The sequence below is a fragment of the Musca autumnalis genome, unplaced genomic scaffold, assembly GCF_047663935.1.
Source record: "Musca autumnalis isolate F117 unplaced genomic scaffold, ASM4766393v1 scaffold_4, whole genome shotgun sequence".
Taxonomy (NCBI): domain Eukaryota; kingdom Metazoa; phylum Arthropoda; class Insecta; order Diptera; family Muscidae; genus Musca; species Musca autumnalis.
The window spans coordinates 89,145,244-89,165,269 of NW_027411977.1; the positions used below are offsets into that span (position 1 = coordinate 89,145,244).

General features: G+C 36.9%; 1 protein-coding gene across 20 annotated transcripts in view; it reads left to right on the plus strand.

Annotated features, from left to right (window-relative positions):
* The window catches only part of Taf4 (TBP-associated factor 4), a 44,067-nt gene that overhangs the window by 7,896 nt on the left and 16,145 nt on the right, over positions 1-20,026 (plus strand). For 3 of the 20 annotated variants that reach the window (XM_073984295.1, XM_073984293.1, XM_073984294.1), the window contains 3 exons: positions 7,603-8,272; positions 15,893-16,054; positions 16,369-16,539. In XM_073984295.1, the coding sequence (XP_073840396.1) occupies positions 8,066-8,272; positions 15,893-16,054; positions 16,369-16,539 (540 nt within the window). In that variant the 5' untranslated portion in view covers positions 7,603-8,065. Of the gene's footprint in view, positions 1-7,602; positions 8,483-15,892; positions 16,055-16,368; positions 16,540-20,026 lie in introns of all 20 variants that reach the window. The other 17 variants (XM_073984285.1, XM_073984284.1, XM_073984283.1 and 14 more) reach the window with 7 other exon arrangements.

Genomic DNA, 20,026 nt, shown 5'->3' on the forward strand with positions numbered 1-20,026 from the left:
TGACAAAAATTTGGTCCCGATCCGAGCTTAATGAAAACATGCAACTTATGCCAAAAAGACTTACAATTTTGAAGAAACTTTTGTGCGCGTAACCGAAATTTACACCTGTCCATAGGATAAAGGTTTAAATCCCCGAAGGCCGGTTACTCTCGAAAACTTGCAATTTAAAAGAAACAATTTTGCTCTATACCCAAAATTTGCTCTATAATTGCAATCGGTTTATATACAGCTGGAAATATTACATTTCTAGATAGGTGTTTCCTAAGCTTTCTTTTGAAACCCATATCGGTTATGACCGTCGTCAAAATTTAATATTCGTAATCAGTAGTGCGATTCTCTAACTCATTTTTTGAGTTACCGACAAATGAGTTACCAAAATGTAAAATTAAAACTCAATATTATGAATGAAAAGTTAAATAAAAGTTTACAACACTGCACTATAGGTAATTTGGACAGGTTTTTAGGCAAAAAGTCGATTTCTGCACTTTTAATAACGCGAGTTTTCTAATTTGATTTTGAGAAAGAACATTTCAATTTCTATGAATGTGCAATTTGTTTTCAAAAATATTCAAAACTCGCGGTATAATTCGAAGTTAAAATCAAAATTTCGAAAACAAAATAAAAAATGTTAAAAAATATTAAAACTCAGAGCAGAATTTAAACGCAATTTGTAAGAGGTTGGTGATAATCAAATGCAGATATGATATTCAGTGGAATGGTGGCGGTGTGTACTTTCTGTTTTAAGAAATAATTTTCTTTAAAATGTTTGATACAGCAGAAAAAAACGCCATATAGAATATAACCTAAGAATTATTTTTTTTTTTACAAAATTATAGTTTTATGTTATAGACTTTTACAAAATTGTCCAACTATGTCCGAAATTCTGCTACCAGGAATATCTTCAGCAAAGGGTTCTGAATCAACTACATAATTACCAAGGTGCGATTTTTTGCGTTTTTTGAGTTATATCACATTTTTGAAGGTGCCCTCTTTGCCGAAAATATACTTTTTTTTAATTTTTTGTTTGGTGAAGGAAATATTAAACACAAAAAAGCATCCGATTTGAACTAAAAAGACATTTTCTTTAAAGAAATATTCACCATGTGTTCTAATAATATACATGCGTGTTGTGGTCAACATGTTTGTTAATTATAGCCGTAATATGTTCTAACTAGGGATCATGATTGCGTGATTTATTTGGTACTTTAAAAAAAATAATATTTATAAAGATCTTTTCGCGAATCAATATTTTAAACATATCAAGTTTTACAAAAATCTTTTGGCGGATCAGTTCTTTTGTTCATTGTAACCTTTCTTTCTTTTAACCGCGTTCATTGGGTTGGAAAAAATAAAATAGGTAAAATGAGAATAGGGGGTAGATGAAAGAAAAGTTGTTCGTTATATCCGGCGTTCGTTATAAACGTGTTCGTCTGTAAAATTCTTATTAAAGCCTACTTTTAAATATCATATGTTAAAATATTTGAAACAGTGCTTAAATTCGTCGCTATCCGCTTGTGTTTTAAAGCGGGCCTGAAAATCTTAATAAATTGTAAAAAAATCTACTCGAGGGGTAACAATTTTTGTTTGTTATAATCGTGGTGGTTTTAAGAAGTTGAATGTGTGTACAAATATTAAGAAAAATTCTTTGGTAACATAAAACTTTGTTCGCTATAAACGTAGTTTCTTATAACCGATGTTCGCTATATCCGAATTTTACGTGGTAATGCTTTGTTTTATCTTACTTTTGCATATAAAGCAATAAAAATGTATAAAAAGCCCATATATCCACCGCTATTAGTTTTTGCCTCAAAATCAGACCAAATTACCTATAGTGCACTGTTACTATCGGTTGTTGTTGTAACAGTGTTTATTATTATGTTTGTATGTTCGTTCTTCTGTTCAATCTGGCTCTGGGTCTATCTCCAGTTCCAGGAAAATGGTCGTTTCGATGGGATGTAACCACAGATCCACTGGAGTTAGATGAGTAGGTTTTGCTGGGCAGTTGAAAAGGTGTTTTGTGTCGTGGGGGCCCATGCCGCATACTGGGCAGATGTCTTGCACGGCGCGGTCGATTTCCGCTCAATAAGAATTTAGGCGACTGCAACATCCCGTAGTTGAGCCAAAACTACTCAAGTTTGTCGTGGCAGCTGACGCTCATCAGCTGTGATAGAGGGGGGATGTATTTCGAGGACTTTATTCACACTATATTTGCTTAAGACCTTAGCAACTGCATCCGTGTGAATACTATTTAAACCTGCTTGATATGCCTGTTGATCTAGGGGTTCTCTCTTATATTGTTGGACCCCCTCTCTAGAGCATGAATATCCTTCCTGATGTGCCTGAAAGTGTCGGGCCTAGCCAGCAGATGGTGATTGGGATGGCTCTCACGGTAACGGCCAAGCAAGTACTGCAACGAAAGCATCTCATTGTGTTGCTTTACTGGAAGAATCTTTCCCTCCTCATGTAGATGGTCCACTGAAGACTTGAGGAGGCACCCTGTTGCTGTTCTCAGGGCGGCATTCTGGCAGGTTTGAATCTTTTTCCAATTCGTATCACATAATCCCGGGGACCAAACTGGCGCCGCATAGCTTACCACAGACCGACCTATCGCGTTATATGTGGTCAACAAGGTTTCTTTATCTGCACACCAAGTGCTGCCGACAGGGACTTGAGGACCTTGTTCCTACTTTTCACTTTGTCGCTGATTGATGTGGCGTGCGCGCACAACTTGAAGGTAGTGTCGAATGTGACCCCTAAAATGTTGGGGCAGTTTGTGCTCGGAATTCTGCTACCGTCGACCACGACATTCAATTCTCTTTCAAACTGCGCTGTCCATGTGGTGAACAGAGTGGCTGTTGATTTTGTGGCGGAAATCTGCATATTCTTAAAATGGAAAACGGTGGTAAGATCGGTTAAATAGTTGTTCAGTCTTTCACAGATGTCATCAGGATAGGTACCTGACGCCAGGATCGTGCAATCATCCGCATACGTTACGATCTCAATGCCGCCTGGAGGGGGCGGAATACAGGAGAGGTAGAGGTTAAACAGTTCCGGAGATCTCACCCCACCTTGGGGAACTCCCTGTTTCACTCTACGGGGTTTGGACTTCTTGTTCCTGAATTCCACGTACGACTGGCGTCCACACATATAATTGACTATCCAACGTTTCAAGCTTGGCCGGAGGGTTGTCTGCTCAAAGTCTTCAAACAGCGTGGAGTGCCTGACTGTATCAAAGGCTTTTGATAAGTCAAGCGCCACGATCACTGTTCTCTCGCACGGCCGTCTCTGGTTGAGTCCTTGACAAATATGTGTGGTAATGGCGTGCAGCGCAGTTGTCGTGCTGTGCTGCTTACGGAATCCATGCTGATGTTCGGCAACTTGATAGCTATGTATTTCTGATACTTGGGAGGGCTTCCGTAGCGGAACCACCCTGCCCATTTTCCAAACTTTGGTGAGATACTCCACTCCCAGCTCATCCAGCTGCTTCAGCATTTCCATGGTCTCCATCAGGGCCCAACGCTTTGGATGATTTAGCGTTCCTGATGGCATTCGAAACATCATCCATTGTAAACTGTGGTTCATCCTCGGCAGGAAGAGATCTGATGCGACGTAATACTCTCTTCTTAGCCCAGTCACTCTCGGACGATTATGACCTTCCAAAAGCGGGTTAATGTTAGGCACATAATCTAAGATACAGCTATTTCTCGGAGGGATGTATACGTTCAGCAACTCTATCTCGGCAGTTCCACACCTGGCTGCTACCCCCATACATTCCATATACGGGTCATTAGAGACAGGCTCAAGCGAGACAGGTCTGTATTGGACAGACTGGTGCAATAGGAAAGCTAATCCCCCACCTCCACTTCTGCTGCGATCCTTCATTAGCACGTTTTAACCATTGCAACGTTGTAAGCTACAGTTGTTGTTGAGCTTGGTTTCTTGCACCGCAGCGACCTTGATATTTCTCCGACTCATGAAATCTACTATTTCCTCGATCTTACCTCGGAGTCCATTGCAATTAAATTGCGAAAAGGATGCATTTTCCGGGATTGGGACAACAACGGCTGGTGTTAAAGGCTGCATGTGCGGTTGTTGTCGTGGGGACTGCGGGGGAGTCTCATAAACAGACGGCGAGGGAGTTTCGTAATCCGATGACGACTCACTGGGGACTGTATTCACACAGCATGCAACAACATAGTCCCTGTCGTAGTCCCTCACGTGGACAAGTCCAGAGCAACCCCTTAGATGCACCCACTTCTGACATCTATTGCATCTCACCGAAGGCTGGATGTGGGTGAAGATGCGGATGTTACAAACCGAGCACAAATATATTGGTCCTGGGTTTTCCTCCGTTCCGCCACGTACCAAAAGGATTCGGAGCAGGCATTCCGGGTGTACACTGAGGTGGCAGCCGCTGGCCGGAACAATGATGTTGTGTAGCTCCGTGTCAATCCGGTACAAAAAACCCGCTGCCGCGGGATTGGTAAATAATGCGTTGAAGTTTATGCTCACTTGTTCTCAGTAAGCGCACACTGCCGGTTGCTGGAAACTATATTTGCCTAATGTGACCTTACCTTTAGCTATTTTTCCTCCTCCAAAATAATCATAGTTATTAAAACAATATGTATGGCGACATTTAGGTAATAACCCACATCTCCACGTCTGAATTACAAAATAATCTATATATATAAAAAAGGATGATGTTAGTTACTACGCTTATAACTCAAGAACGGCTGAACAGATTTTGACAATTCGCACCACTTCGGAATGGTCTCATGGCAGAAAAGGATAAAACCTAAAAAAATCGCGAAAATTTGCGAAAAATTTGCAAAAATATTTTTTCATGAAAGTCAATTTTTCCACAAATTTCTACCGAGATTCGCGTTTAGAGTATACCTTGACATTTATTTGGATAGTTTTTGGCGAAAATTGTATATGCACCAACTGTGAGGGTCCATTGTTTGTAAATTTTTGAAAGTTGTATAGAATTTTTTATTCACAATCAAATCGATTTTCATTTATTTTCAAGCGTCTTTTTAGGAAATTAATAGCGAAAAATGCTTAAAAGGAGAGGGCTTAGTTTAGAGTTTGTAAAGATTAGTGGTGGTTTCGGTCAGATGCCGACTGAAACATGAAGATGATAACGCCGAAAGTGGTTTCCACAGTTTTTAAGGAAAAAAGTACAAATCCACAAAATTTTTGGGTTATTTGAAAAATCAAGAGCTCCGAGGTAATTTCATTGGAAGTGAGGTTGTGGCATATATGTATACTTTTAAACTGTAAGTAAAAACATCTTCGAAAGATCAACTTCCCATTTATGCGGTATAAAATTTACGCTGTACCAGATATATATTGGATACTGTTCAGATCCTGTCATGATACTAAAAAATGATATCCGCACTGAAAAGGTGTATGAATTCAATCAGTTTAGTTCCCGCAGAGCTGAAAGGCTGTATGTATGTACATCGAAAAAGGATGATATTCAAAATTGGATAGAAAAAAAAACAACAAGTAAGAAAAGCGTTAATTTCGGCCAGGCCGAACTTTTTATACCCTCCACCACGAACTGTATTGAGATGAATAGGAACAATTAGTTTTATTTCGTTTATGAAAGTATGGGGCGACATTTTTGTTCTTTCCAAAAACATGGACCAATATTTATAATTTTCCGAATTGGGCAAAACCGACTAGACCTAAACCTGGATATTCCGGATTTGGATAGTTAACAACATCGGGAGCGCCGTTCTATGGAAGCTGTATAAAACGTTAACCTGTACCGATAAATTTCTGGAGGAAAGTTTCGTAACTCCAGCTAAGACTAAATACCAAATTTCAGTTATTGCCATTGAATATTGTGGCTAAAACTTTCAAAATACCGCAAATTGGGGGGGATCTTTCTATGGGGGGTAGTATAGTATAGCTAAAACCTTCAAAAATACCGAAAATTGGGAGATATGGTCCTATGGGACTATATGAGGGCGTGTGACCTATACCGAAAAATTTCATATGGCATGTTTTATACCCCAAGTGAAGACTAATCACCAAATTTCAGCCATTTCGGTGGAATATTAAGGCCATAACCTTCAAAATACCGAAAATCGGGAGGTACCGTTCTATAGAGGCTATATGAAGGCATAGACCTATACCGACAAATTTCATATGGAATGTGTTATATTCCAAATAAAGACTAACCACCAAATTTCAGCCATTTCGGTGGAATATTGAGGCCACAACATTCAAAATACCGAAAATCGGGAGGTACCGTCCTATGGGGGCTATATGAAGGCGTGAACCTATACCTACAAATTTCCTGGGGAAAGTTTTATATACCCAACGAAGACTTAATACCAAATTTCAGCCATTTCGCTGCGATAATGAGGGCAAAACTTTCAAAATACCGAAAATCGGGAGATATGGTCCTATCAAAACCTGGACCTATATAAACATTTTATGGTAGAAATATTTCTTAGCCTGTGAAAACACAAAATACAAACTTACAACCGATTCTGTGGTCAGATGGGACTAATACATTCAAAATATCTTAAAGTGACGCGTACTATATATGGGGCGTTATATGGGGGCTCTACCAAAACGTGGACCTATATAAACAAACTTTGGTAGAAATGTTTTTTAGCCTCTGGAGACACGAAATAATAAATTACAACCAATTCGGTGCTCAAATGGGACTAATGCATTCAAAATATCTTAAAATGACGCGTACTATATATGGGGCGTTATATGGGGGCTATACCAAAACGTGGACCTATTTACATAGGTATGGAAGATAGGTTTCTTAGCCTCTTGAAATGCAAAGTTACAACCGATTCTGTGGTCAAATGGGACTAATACATTCAAAATATCTTAAAATGATGGTTACTATATATGGGGCCTTATATGGGGGCTATACCAAAACGTGGACCTATATAAACCAAATTTGGTAGAAATATTTTTTAGCCTCTGGCGACACAAAATACCAAATTACTACAAATTCGGTGGTCAAATGGGACAAATATCTTAAAATTTCCCTCTGCTCAAACAAGGTTAATTGATTTAAACGCAAATTTAAATAAGCACTATATTCAGCATTAAAATTAAATTCCTACGATCGCATTCCTTCCTTCGTATTCAATTGCTTGAGTGAAATATCGTGTTCAGTGGTGAAAACAAGAATTGCAGAAAACCATCGATTATGAAACGAATAGGGGCGTTATGATATTATTTTGCTTCAACTGTGCTACAAAATATTTTTATTTACATCGCAAAACGTGTTACTTGCTTAAAAAATATATCTTAGTCCCGATTTTCAGTTGTGTTCTGTACCTAACAAACCGCGAGACGAAGTTCGCCGGGTCCCCTAGTTTATAATATATTCTCAGATCTGCTGAACTTATATTCAATACATAAAAAAATGAAGAAGTCGCTTTATATGTCATATATCAACGATAGATTTAAAATCTATAAAATTAAAATATTTTTTATTTTAAAGCTATTTTTGAGTGTTGTGTCTATATGTGTTGTTTTGTATTCTACTTATGTTAAACTACTTATGTACCTTGTTATTATTACTAATAAATGCTTTTCTTTATTTTTATAATTTTAAAGCTCGCCAAATACAACAAGAACAATATCAAAATATAACTCATCAGTTTAGGAACAACAATAATAATATATATTGCATCAACAGGCCGATTTCAAAAGAATTAGCAGCCGCTGCTATATTACCAAGAGACCACAATATTCTTACCACCAAAAATAGAAATAACACAACAACATTCAAGCAACAAACAAACAAGCAAGCAGCATTCATCATCCTCTGCGCAATATGAAAGCGAGTTTTGAATGTGTCTACTAAGAATCATATCGGCTTCAACGAAAATGAAACTTTTATTAGTATTAAATAATTAACATTAAGCTGCTGAAAGTAAACCGTAAACAGTTATTGGTTCAACTTTAGCGCTTGCCAATAGCAGCTCAGCACAAAACAAAATCATAAGATCTCATTGAAGTGTTCTTGTAAAGAGAGTCCTTCAGTTTAGATTCTTTGCGGAAAACTGTTTGACGCGCAATGAATTCAAGTCAACCAACACAAGCGGCTCCCGGCAATCGTATAACATTTACGAGTCAACAGCTACCCAATGGTACCATCAATATTGGGGGTGCACATGGTGGTTCAATAATATCAACATCACAATTGCCCAATACGACGACAATTAAGACAATAACATCCAGTGCCGCTGGCCAACAGCAGCAGCATCATTCTTTGCCACAACAGGTACAAGTTCAACATCATCAGGTTTTACAAACAGCAGGTCAGCAACAGGGCAATCCAGTTGGTGCTGGTGGCGCTCAGACACCACAACAATCAGTAGGTGCCACACAAACGCAAACCTTAGTTATAAAATCTAATCATGCCGTTTCATTACCGGCGGGTATTGTCTCAAGTGCACCCGGAATAGTAACTATGACCAAGACCATACAACAGGTATGGGCTTTAATTACAAACAGAAAGATTATTGCCCGATTATGATACCAAAACTGTAGAGAAGAAAAAAACTTGTCTTCGATCTATGACAATTTGTATTCTTTACTTAGACTGTCTACTTTTAATTTTTGATATTTTTATGTTACAAGTCTTCTTTTTTCCGTTTGCTTATATTTGGCAAAACAATTGTAGTGCAATTTACATTATATCGTTATGTTTGAGGTATCTCTAAGTATGATCTGACATTTTATATCTATCTCAACAGGTGATCATGATCAACTTCTATAGCTTCTAACAAAATATATGTAGATAGATGTTAGTTTCCTGTTTCCAAAATTGTCTTCTTATGTTAGAGCTAAGCAATTGTTTCAAATTCGAATTTCACAAATAGAAAAACCTTTGTAAAATAATATTTTTGGTCTCCAGATTGTGTTAAACAATTTTCAATCTGTAATCAAAAATTTCAAAACACGAGGAAATCAAACATAATGTATATAATATTGTAGCGCTATATTAAAATATGTACTTTCAAGAAATATCTTTCATTTCCTTAAAGCTTACAAAAAAAAGTAAAAATCTTATCGTTTTGATAAACTGCAATATCCCCCTTTCTTTTATGATCTCCAATAATTTATTTCATTCTTGTGAACAATTTTAGAATGTCTATTCAAATTTTGATTTGTTTTCTATAAACTACCACACAAGTGTTGGGTGCATACAATATCTTAGAGAACGCCGCTGGACTTGCTGCTTGCTTAACATTGGTTTATTATATTTGTAGTAGTTGTTGATTTCTAGCTTTAAGTAGTTGTAGTACATAGAATCCTTTGTATTTGCTTTTTTATTATTTTAAATTAATTTTTAATATAAATCTTTTCGTTTTTTAAGAAATTTGAAGAGATTAAACATTGTTTAATTACATCCAGAAATTCACATGAATTTTCACACAGTTTTTAGAAGCATTTCGACTGATGACTAAATGTATAAAACCCTTTGAAATGATTCATAATAGTTGGCTTTAGAAATATTTATTATGTTTAATAAAGTAAATTCTTGAGCCAATGCTCTTCCTCGTCACGTCGTAGGTCTTGATGACTCGATCTTTTAGTTGCTTCTATAGTGGACTTACAAAATTAGGAGATGTTTAGGTTAAAGGACGGGTAACCGTCGTAATTGACAGTTACTCCACTCGGAGACCTTATGGTCCATTGTGGTCATTATGGGAGGTACTGAAATGAGAGAATTAGTAGAATTATTATGGAAGACGGAGAAGTTTTAAAAATATGAAAGTTACAAACAATAAAAAGACTCCATAAATGCAATATTTACATTGCAAATGTTGACAACATCATAAAAAGATGAAATGAATATGTGTGGCACCACTGACATTGTCAAAAAGGTACATGTCATTTTATTGCATTTATGAAAGCACACACTGCTTTACTTTGTTTACTTTTTTAAAATTCGGTTTTTAATTGTTTTTTATGTATTTTTCTGGTTTTCTTCGCAAATGTAAGTTGGCATAACAGTACTAAAGAAATGTCAATTGTTGTGCAGCACAAGTGATGACACTGCACAAATTCGGCTATTAATGCGCTGACATTTCTGAAGTCGTGACGATGTCTATAAAAATACATACTGCTTTTATGAAGTCACGACGACGTCATTTGACGCATCATACTGCATTTATGAAGTCAGCCATACACTTAGAAATAATTGTTTTGGTTGGACCTCAAGTAGTATGTTTGGACGAAATCCGCTTCAGACAGTTTGTAGTTGATTTAGCCCTCTTTGTCCATCTGGTCGTAATATTTTGCCCAAACCTTAATCCAGTGAGCAACATGGGTGCACTTCTTTGGGTACTTCCCCAACAAAAGTTATTTTTTCGCACTTCACACATCGTAATCAGGGCAATCATGAATTAAAATTCCATGTGGAATTTGTTCCCTTTCCCAAATTTCACAATTTTTTATTTCCATATTTATGTCATAAAAGGGAATATTTTTGCCGATTCGGCGAGAATGTTCCATAACTAAGTAATTCTAGTAGTTTTCACAGGTTTAAAATATTGATTATTAAAGAATTTCTCTTTTTTAAATTATTATCCGTGCGGAAAATTGCGGGAGAAATATTCATGATTGCCCTGAAAATTTTTCGAGACTTATGGTAGGTTCCAATATGGACTATATCGCACGCATAAACTGCATTTTAAGGCCAGCTTATGACGGAATAGTTTTTTCGGAGACAATTTCATTAGAGTTGTGCCAAAGGAACTATCTAGTTCACTTCGCAGTTCCAATGGCCCACATTTGTTCTTTGAACAAACTGCGTATACTTACTCTCACACGTTATATTTCATGATGTTACTCTTACGTTTTGGAACTAGTACAATGAACTAGGAACTAGATTACCCAACTCTAAATTTCATACTTCCTGAGACAATTACCCGAAACCTGTAAAAAATTTAAAAGTTCTAGAATTGAAATTATTTTTGAAGTAGCTATGATATTAGGTGGACTCTTTGTATTATAAAGCAAATAAATATAAAGCAAATTATTGAGGATTTGAAACAGATGAATAAAATAAAAAATAGCAAAATTGGTCTTGGTTTGGTAGGAAAAGCCTCTAAAAATGCTTTTTGGTTTAGTAACAAATTAGGGAAATAATAGGTTTCAATTCGCTTAGCCGGACTTCGATAGCTCCGTCGTATGTTAGGTTCCAATCCTTAGATTCCTACCAATATGACCAATTTGTTGTGTTTAGATCCAATCTCAGGTCCTTGTTATACCCTCAGCCTTTAGGCTAAAGATGGTATTTACACTTTGAAACGACCAAAAATGTGCCTCATCGAAATAATGGTTTTAGACCCCAAGCATGTTTGTACGATATCCGTTTCAGACAATTTTGAGTAGATCTAGCAATGTCCGTCCGTCTGTCTGTCTGGTGCGCACGATAACTCTCGAACGGATCAATCGATTCGGTTCAAATTTTGGGTATCGAAATGTTTTGTACAGATTCGATTTAAGTTCAAAGATGGGCCATATAGGTCCACTCCTTCAGGTACCTCCCCCACAAATGTTCAAAAATTGTCGCAAAACTTGTGCACGCGATAACTCTTGTAGGGAATAACCGATTTGGTCCATACTTTGCACATCGTGTAATTTCTACCAAACTTAGATGAGGTTCCAATATGGACTCAATCGGTCCACTCCTTCGGGTACCTTCCACACAAAATTTCGGAAAAGTTCAGTTTAGGACCTGGTCTCGAATCGCTTTGATTTTTGTTTACGCAAGTTGTATTCGCTGTCCTCTATACGACGCTGTAAGTTTCATTAGGGGCAAGTCCATACTTCCTGAGAAAATAGCCTGAAAGTTACAAAAAACCTTATGAAACCGTGTGTAGTGGTTGGAGCGCAAGATAACTTTCGAACGGATCTGCCGATTCGGTCCAAAATTTGGCTTTCGTAATATTTTGTCCAAACTTAGTTCAAGTTCAAAGATGGATTATATCGGTCCACTTCTTCCGGTACCTCCCCCACAAAAGTTCGAAAATGTTCGGAAAATTTGTGCGCACGATAACTCTTGAAGGGAGTAACCGATTTGGTCCATACTTTGCACATCGTGAAATTTCTACCAGACTTAGATGAGGTTCCAATATGGACTCAATCGGTAAACTCCTTCGGGTAGTTCCCACACAAAATTTTGGAAAAGTTCAGTTTAGGACCTGCTCTCGAATTGCCTTGGTTTTTGTTGTAACATCTTGTATTCACTGTTCCCTATACCAAGGTACAAGTTTCATCAGGGGCAAGTCCATACTTCCCGAGAAAATGGCCGGAAAGTTGCAAAAAGCCCCTATGACACCTTGTGCAGTGGTAGGAGCGCAGGATAACTCTCGAACGGATCTGTCGATTCGGTCCAAAATTTGGCCTTCGTAATATTTTACCAAAACATAGTTTAAATTCGAAGATGGGCTATATCGGTCCACTCCTTCAGGTACCTTCCTCACAGAACGTCAGAAATGTTCGGAAAAATTTTGCGCACGATAACTCTTGAAGGGAGTGACCGATGTAATTTATACTTTGCACATTATAATATGTCTACCAGATATAGATCAGGTTCGAATATGGACTAAATTTGTCTACTCCTTCTGGTACCTCTCACATAAAATTTCGGATAAGTTCACTTTAAGACCTGCTATCGAATCACTTGGATTTTTGTTGAAGATATTTGCATACGCTACCACCATTACGACGGTAAAATTTTTTCAGGTGTAAGTCCATATTTATTGCGAAAACAGCCCGAAAGGTGTAAAAAACCCCTATGTCACCATATGTGTCGGTCGAAGAACACGATAACTCTCGAACTGTTCAACCGATTTGGTCCAACATTTGGTCTTCGTCATATTATATCCAAACTTAGTCACATGGGCAATACCGGTCCACAACTTTCGGTACTTCTCCCCATTATTTAAATTATATCACTTTGGATCTCCTAATATTTTATCAAAATTTAGTTAAACTTCTAAAATGGCCAATATAGGTCCTCCCTAAGAGTACCTGCCCTACAAAAGTTCAACATTTGTGTCTTAGCGCAGTTAATTCCTATTCCACATTATTGTCGGCAAGTTCAAATGTCCAAAAAGGGCCGAATTCTGAAGAGACCTGAAATACATTCGATGTGTCCAGAGGTAAAAGTTTCGCTTCACTTTGGCTGAGGGTATATATCTATCGACTGACACTTTTTTACTTGTTTAATTTGAAGTACATGTGCATTTTTTGGAAATGTTCACTTCCCAATTTATATGCCACGAAAGTTATGAAAACCTAATTTAAGATTTTATTTAATTTTTTAAGGGATTTTTTTGTGTGTCGAAAACTAGGAAAAGTCAGTATATGCGAAATTTTGTGATTTTAAATAATTTGTGACTGCGTCTTTGCCTAGATTCAAAGTTAAAAAATCATAAATTCCTATAAATCGTTTCCAAGATTTCGTGTAGAGTTTAGATAAATTTACCAGTTATAAAAACGCGTTGGTATGATCGTATCCTCAAGTTGGCCATACCATACGCTCAATTATACTTTGTATGAGGGATTAGGTTCCAATAATTTGGTTTTTCTTTTTCTTATCAAATTCATTTATTAAGGTAATGTAAACTTCTATCAGATCATCAACGTCTGGTCTGATTAATTTTTGTCCTGAACCCATTTCGACAAGGTGGTATACACGCAATATTATTGCCTGGATGGATATCTGTGATATTTTCATCGACGTCATTATTTCCTCCCAAAGCCTAGTAAAAACCATTATTACCATTCTATTTGTTGTATTCCCAGCACAATAAATTGAAAGTAGTGCAATGTAGACTAGTTCTTTCACGGCATGTTTTTATGCAGTTCAAACGGAGTCGTGAAAAAGGCACTCCATTCCTCACATTTTAACCGCATTTGGATGCAATCCAAAGAATCACATCAATTTGTCACATTTTAAAAACATCCGGAGGCAGTTCAACGGAGTCGTGAAAAAGACACTCCAATTCCTCACAATTTAACAGCATCCGGATGCAGTGCAAACGGAGTCGTGAAAAAGGTACTCCGTTCACTACATTTTATTAGCAGTTGTCAGAGATCCCAGGTGTTTCCATGTAGGGATCTCTGACAACTGCTAATAAAATGTAGTGAACGGAGTGCCTTTTTCACGACTCCGTTTGCACTGCATCCGGATGCTGTTAAATTGTGAGGAATTGGAGTGCCTTTTTCACGACTCCGTTGAACTGCCTCCGGATGTTGTTAAAATGTGACAAATTGATGTGATTCTTTGGATTGCATCCAAATGCGGTTAAAATGTGAGGAATGGAGTGCCTTTTTCACGACTCCGTTTGAACTGCATAAAAACATGCCGTGAAAGAACTAGTCTACATTGCACTACTTCCAATTTATTTTGCTGGGAAACTTTTCGCTGGGTTGTGTCATTGCAAATATGATGTGCCTCCACCAAAACCTCCAGTTTCGTGTCGAATAGTATTGTGTTAGTAAAAGTTTCGAACTTCATTCCGTTGGTACTGATTACCCAAAATGCCGCAGTATTATCTTGAGCAGTCAGGATGACAGGTTCTCTTGAGCAGTCAGGTTGACAGTCAGGAAAAAGACTAAATCGATATAAAGATGTCAGTCGGCAGATCAAATTGGGGTATGACATTGAAATGTTGTACAGATGGAGATTGGAGATGGGATGTATCGGTGCACGCATTGGTATAGTTCCTATCCAATAGTATTGATTGATTTTTAGTATTTTCACTTTTGAAGCTGCATTTTCTGCAAAGAAAATTCTACATTAAAATGTGTGGACATATCGCTCATTTACTCAAAGAGTGACATATCTCAAAAAACCAGTTCGAGAAAAACGCATTTTAAGCTGGCGATTGAAATTCTTCTTCCCAACTTAAAAAGATTATTACACAAAAACTAAAATAACTACATGGACCATAGTTTGGTAACAGCTAGCCAGTTATCAGTGCTAAATTGCTGTGCAAGATCAAGCATGATTTGAAGAGTTTTAGTGCTTCATAAACTCAAAAAAAAAAAAAAAAAAACATTTGTGTTGAATTATGTGAGACTCGTAGTAAATGAGCTGTAACTCGTCGAGTTTTTGAAATATCAGCATGAAAATTTGACACAAGATAAAGTAGAAGTCGTAGAAAAAATATAAATTGCTAACTCAGAAAAAGCATTTTTTGAGTCCACGTTTTGGAAACACCTGATTTCAGGAATTTTTATCTACATTTTTTTGGGTCAAAATTGGATGTTGGTAAAAAAATATCCAAAATTATCCCTCATATAACGGGTATATTATATTGAAATTTGTATCAACATTTTCGGCTTTAATTCTCTGTAATTTGGCTTTTATGGTAATTTGGCTTTTATGGGTCAAAAAACAAGCTTCAATAATTAGAATGTTCGATTAACTATTTGACTTTACATGTTTTAGAATTCAGGCACATTTTCATCGTTTTAAAAAAGAAAAACGTTGTTTATATTTGTGAAAAATAAAAACATTTCTACCTTAGTAGCTACCGCTTTACAATGATGGTAACCACCAAGAAGATAGCATTTTTCTTTAATAAATAATTGTTATAGCATATATTATTTTCTCCATTATTTTTAAAATATAGTTTTATACATTGTTTTATTCTTTTTTATTTTTCATTTATCAATAATTAATTCATTTATTAATTATGTATTTATCTCGAATTTTCGAAAACTCACTAATAATAATTAAAATCATAAAAAGCAAATGCATGTTAGTAGTAATTTATGCTTCTAGTAAAATAATTAGACAATAATGCGTAAACTCTCCGACAAACATTGATGGTAATAACCAAAAATAATCATTTTTATTTACGAATTTATTTAGGGTGGTCAACCAATTCTTAATTCCATGCTACCAGCTGGTGTAGTGGTCGGTATGCGTCCTCCTGCTTCTCAACAACAACCAAAGAATGTGCAAGGTAATACAATGGGGAGAGTGGTCGTTGGAGGACCACATATGGTGGGAACGAGGCCTCAAAGTCCGGCGGTAAGTAGACAATTTCACAAAACAATTTTATGCATTTTGTGTATTTTTTACAACACCACTGATAAACCGAAACACAATAACCAAAAAAAAATTACAAATGAAAAACTTTTAACAACTAACGAAACGGAATGAATGGTAATTTGTTTTCAATTGAAAATACCCATCACCACCACCCAACAACATTCTTCCATTTCAAATGACAATTTAACTAATAACTAATTTCTTATCTTAATATACTGACATATCCTTAATATTCCCGCCTTTGATTGAGTTATTGTTTTTTTTTTTCTTTTTTGTGAATTTTCTTTCCGTAGATAACACTAAGTACACTAACCCCGGGGCAAACGCCTGCACTCATTTTGAAAACCGAAAATGGATATCAATTATTGCGCGTAGGGGGTGCTACATCGGGCCCGGTGACACAAACAATTGGCACTAATTCCACAAACCCAACACAAATACGCTTGCAAACTGTTCCAGCTGCTGTAAGTAGATTCACAGGTCCACCTTTAGCACTACGTAAAACGATTGTAAGATCATCCACTTCCACCTCCACCACCACAACTACCACCCATCACCATCACCACCAACAGCAACAACAACAGCAATCGCAACCGCAACAGCAACAACAAGTAAAAAAACAACATCAACAACAGGCAACAGCTACGTTGAAACAGATAAAACAAAATGTAATTGTCCTCCTAACTATTTGTACGGCGCATTGCTCGTATCTCTCTTCTCAACATCTATTTTTTTCATTCAGATTTTAGAATGTCTTTTTTTTTGTTTTCGTAAATATCTCAGACTTTGTTTTGAAATAACAAACGCTTTATAAAAGTGAATGAATAAACCAATAATTGAAGGATTTTTCTTTTCATAATTGTTTCTGATTAGTTTTCTTCCGTTTTTGTTTCTTTAAGGATATTAAGATTCCGTTCTTAGTTGTTTTTTTTATAAGTTTATTTTCACAGAATACAACACACATTAATTTCAACATCTTTTCAACAATGTTCCTTCCAGCAGCAACAAGGTGTATATGAGTGTGTTATAGTTATAGGTCCAATATTTAACAAAGAAGTAACAAACAATGCATACAAATCCAATTAATTTTCCATATCGTCACCATAAATGCCCAAAGACGTAACCGACATGAAAATCGAAATTCGTTCTTTGACGTAATCTGATACATAAAGCTAAAATACATGCTCTGGCAAAATTCCAAGCTTCTACGTTCAAAAACAATGATGCTATTAAAGAAATGACATTTCGGAAAATGGGATAATATTGCAGATTTTGTTGTAATGGAGGTTCTCAAAACTAAGCACTTCAGCGGTTTTGGTTTCACTACTTCGTATATGATCGAAATATCCCATATACTCGCCTTCATAAGATTAATATTCCATAAAACAGTTTTTAATTTTATAACGGTTTTTTGCTTCTCCTGTAAAGTTTTGGTTTTGTGGGTTACGTCTTCGGGCATTTATGGTGACGATATAGTCTTTCGTCATCCAAAAACCATATTTTTGAGTCTATTTTAAGTCATAATTATGCAGACAAACCAATCACTACAATAGCCATTTTTTTCTAAGCCGAAGATTTTTATATTATTGTTTTAGAATACGTACGTTTACTCCATACTGACGCAGCTGGGTTGTGCCTCATGTGTCAATGGTTTTAGTCCCCAACGTATGTTTGGACGTACAATTTGGAGTTGATTTAGCCATGTCTGTCCGTCTGGCTGGAGCGCACTATAACTCTAGAACGGATTAACCGATTCTGTCTAAAATGTGTCCCTTGTAATATATTCTCTTAGATGAAGTTTGATGATGGGCCATAACTGTCCACTCCATCAGGCACCTCACCCACAAAAGTTAAAAACCTATCGCAAAAATCGTTATATTTCTACCAGACATTGACCAGGTTCGAATATGTACTGTATTGGTCCCCTTCTTGGGATAAGTACCAAACACAATTTCAACAATTTTATCAAAATTGAAGTTTAAGACCTGCTCCCGAATTAAGGCAAGGTCACATTAGCCAAATATTTGCTGAAGCGACCGGCAGTGTGCTCTTACTGAGAGCAAGTAATGCATTGCTGCATTGAAATTTATGCTCACTTGCTCCTCTCAGTAAGCGCACACCGCCGATCGCTGGAGCAAATATTTGCCTAATGTGACCTTACGTTTAGCTAATGTTTTGTGCGTTCGTGTTCGCAATTGATGAAACTTATTTTTGCAGCAAATGACCACGCTCATAGATCATAGATGCCATATTATGGATGTTACCTCGCCATTTTCGGTATATTCAAAATTTATGCCACAATTTCCAAACGAATTGATTATGATTTGACATCGCAGTTAGTATAGAAATACACACATCCTCATCAGTTACCTTATATGGTATAACGAGAAACAACCACCGACTTTACTGCTAAAGTCTTTTAAGGATTTGTTACCAGTTTTTCAAATCGATTTTGTTGTGAATGGAATTATCTTCTCACAGAGAAAATTGCCAGTTCACATTTTTTCAGATACGGTTTTGTGGCATTTTCATGACCATGGTTTCAGTTTTTGTAGTTCGTTTGGGTAGAAAAGTTTTTGCGCAGAAAATTTTCGAAAGATGTCTCCCCTTTGGTATAGCCCTCATACATTTATCCTGGTCTCTCATTTAAAACGTAATTAGTTTTATATTCGTTTTGGGATTCCTGTTGGCCACGTTTTCAAGCGGATTAACTATAATTATTGGGTTCTATTGCCGAAAAATTATTCGACATAGAACGCGAGAACTAGCTTCCTAATAAGTGACCATGTCTTCTTCGTGGCAGGCTACTGTTCCTTCGACGACCTCATCCTTCCCAACCACTGGTTGGGATATCGGATTGGCCGACTGAGGACTAGCGGCCTTTGAAGTGGTCGGCGCTGCCACTGACCCATCATTGTTCCGTCTGACAGCGTTTACACTTTTATCGGATGGTTTCTGTCTGTCTCACCTACATCGTCCTGGTATGAGGTTTGGAAAGTGAGACATATGAGTAGCTCCCCGGTCCGATTATTGTCAATTGCTTCTTTAAAGGCCTCGTCGCATAAGAGGATTTCTGGCTTAATTCATTAAGTTGCATGTTCTTCCGGCTTTAAGTCAAAAGTCAAAGCATACGAAAATCGTGTTTCAGCACACATTCAGCGGCGTAAAACAATGAATTGATGTGCAGTATCTTTAGTGGAAATAGAGACATGGATCACTGTAGTGTTCATAGCTTTATCCTCTTGTATCAATCATAAATCATCCCAAAGGTTGTCCTGCCATTTTCTCTGAAACTTTAGAGGAGTTTCTTTTCGATGAGCTTAGGAAGTACCCCAAATTGCTTGTTTTAACTCTCATTTTTGTCGTCGAGTTTCGGGATATCATCCCAGCCCATTTTGTTTTTGTCACACAGGAGTTTGACCTGCTGGCACGACAGTAGTAAGGAAATTGTCTTTGTCCATATTTGTAGTAGTCAGGGAGAGTGAGGTTGAGTGTTCCAAGGTATTCACACCTTCATCTGTCCAAGGTTTAGTTTCAGTTTTTTTATTTAATAAAAAACAAAACTTAAAAAAAAAACTTTTTTTGGTAAAACTTTTCATATCCAAGAGCTACTGGTTTTGTGGAGTGACAGGTTAGTCGTAGTATAGCGTTTAACACGGCAGGTATTTGGTAACAACACCTATTACTCGTTGAGTGTATTGGCGACTCAAGGAGTAATAGGTATACATAGTTGGTACCCTTCAAATATAGAAGAACACCGATAGGCACATGGTCGGCCGGTGTATTTTATAAGGGATCTCTATATTATATAACCTTTAGTCGTTCGCAATTTTCTTAATCCAAGAAAATCCATATGAAGTACGTTGTTTTAAATGAAGAAAAAATTGTGAACATACGCTCTCGCATCGCGTCAAAATTTAGTAGACCCCCAGGGTAAAGGAATTTTCCAAT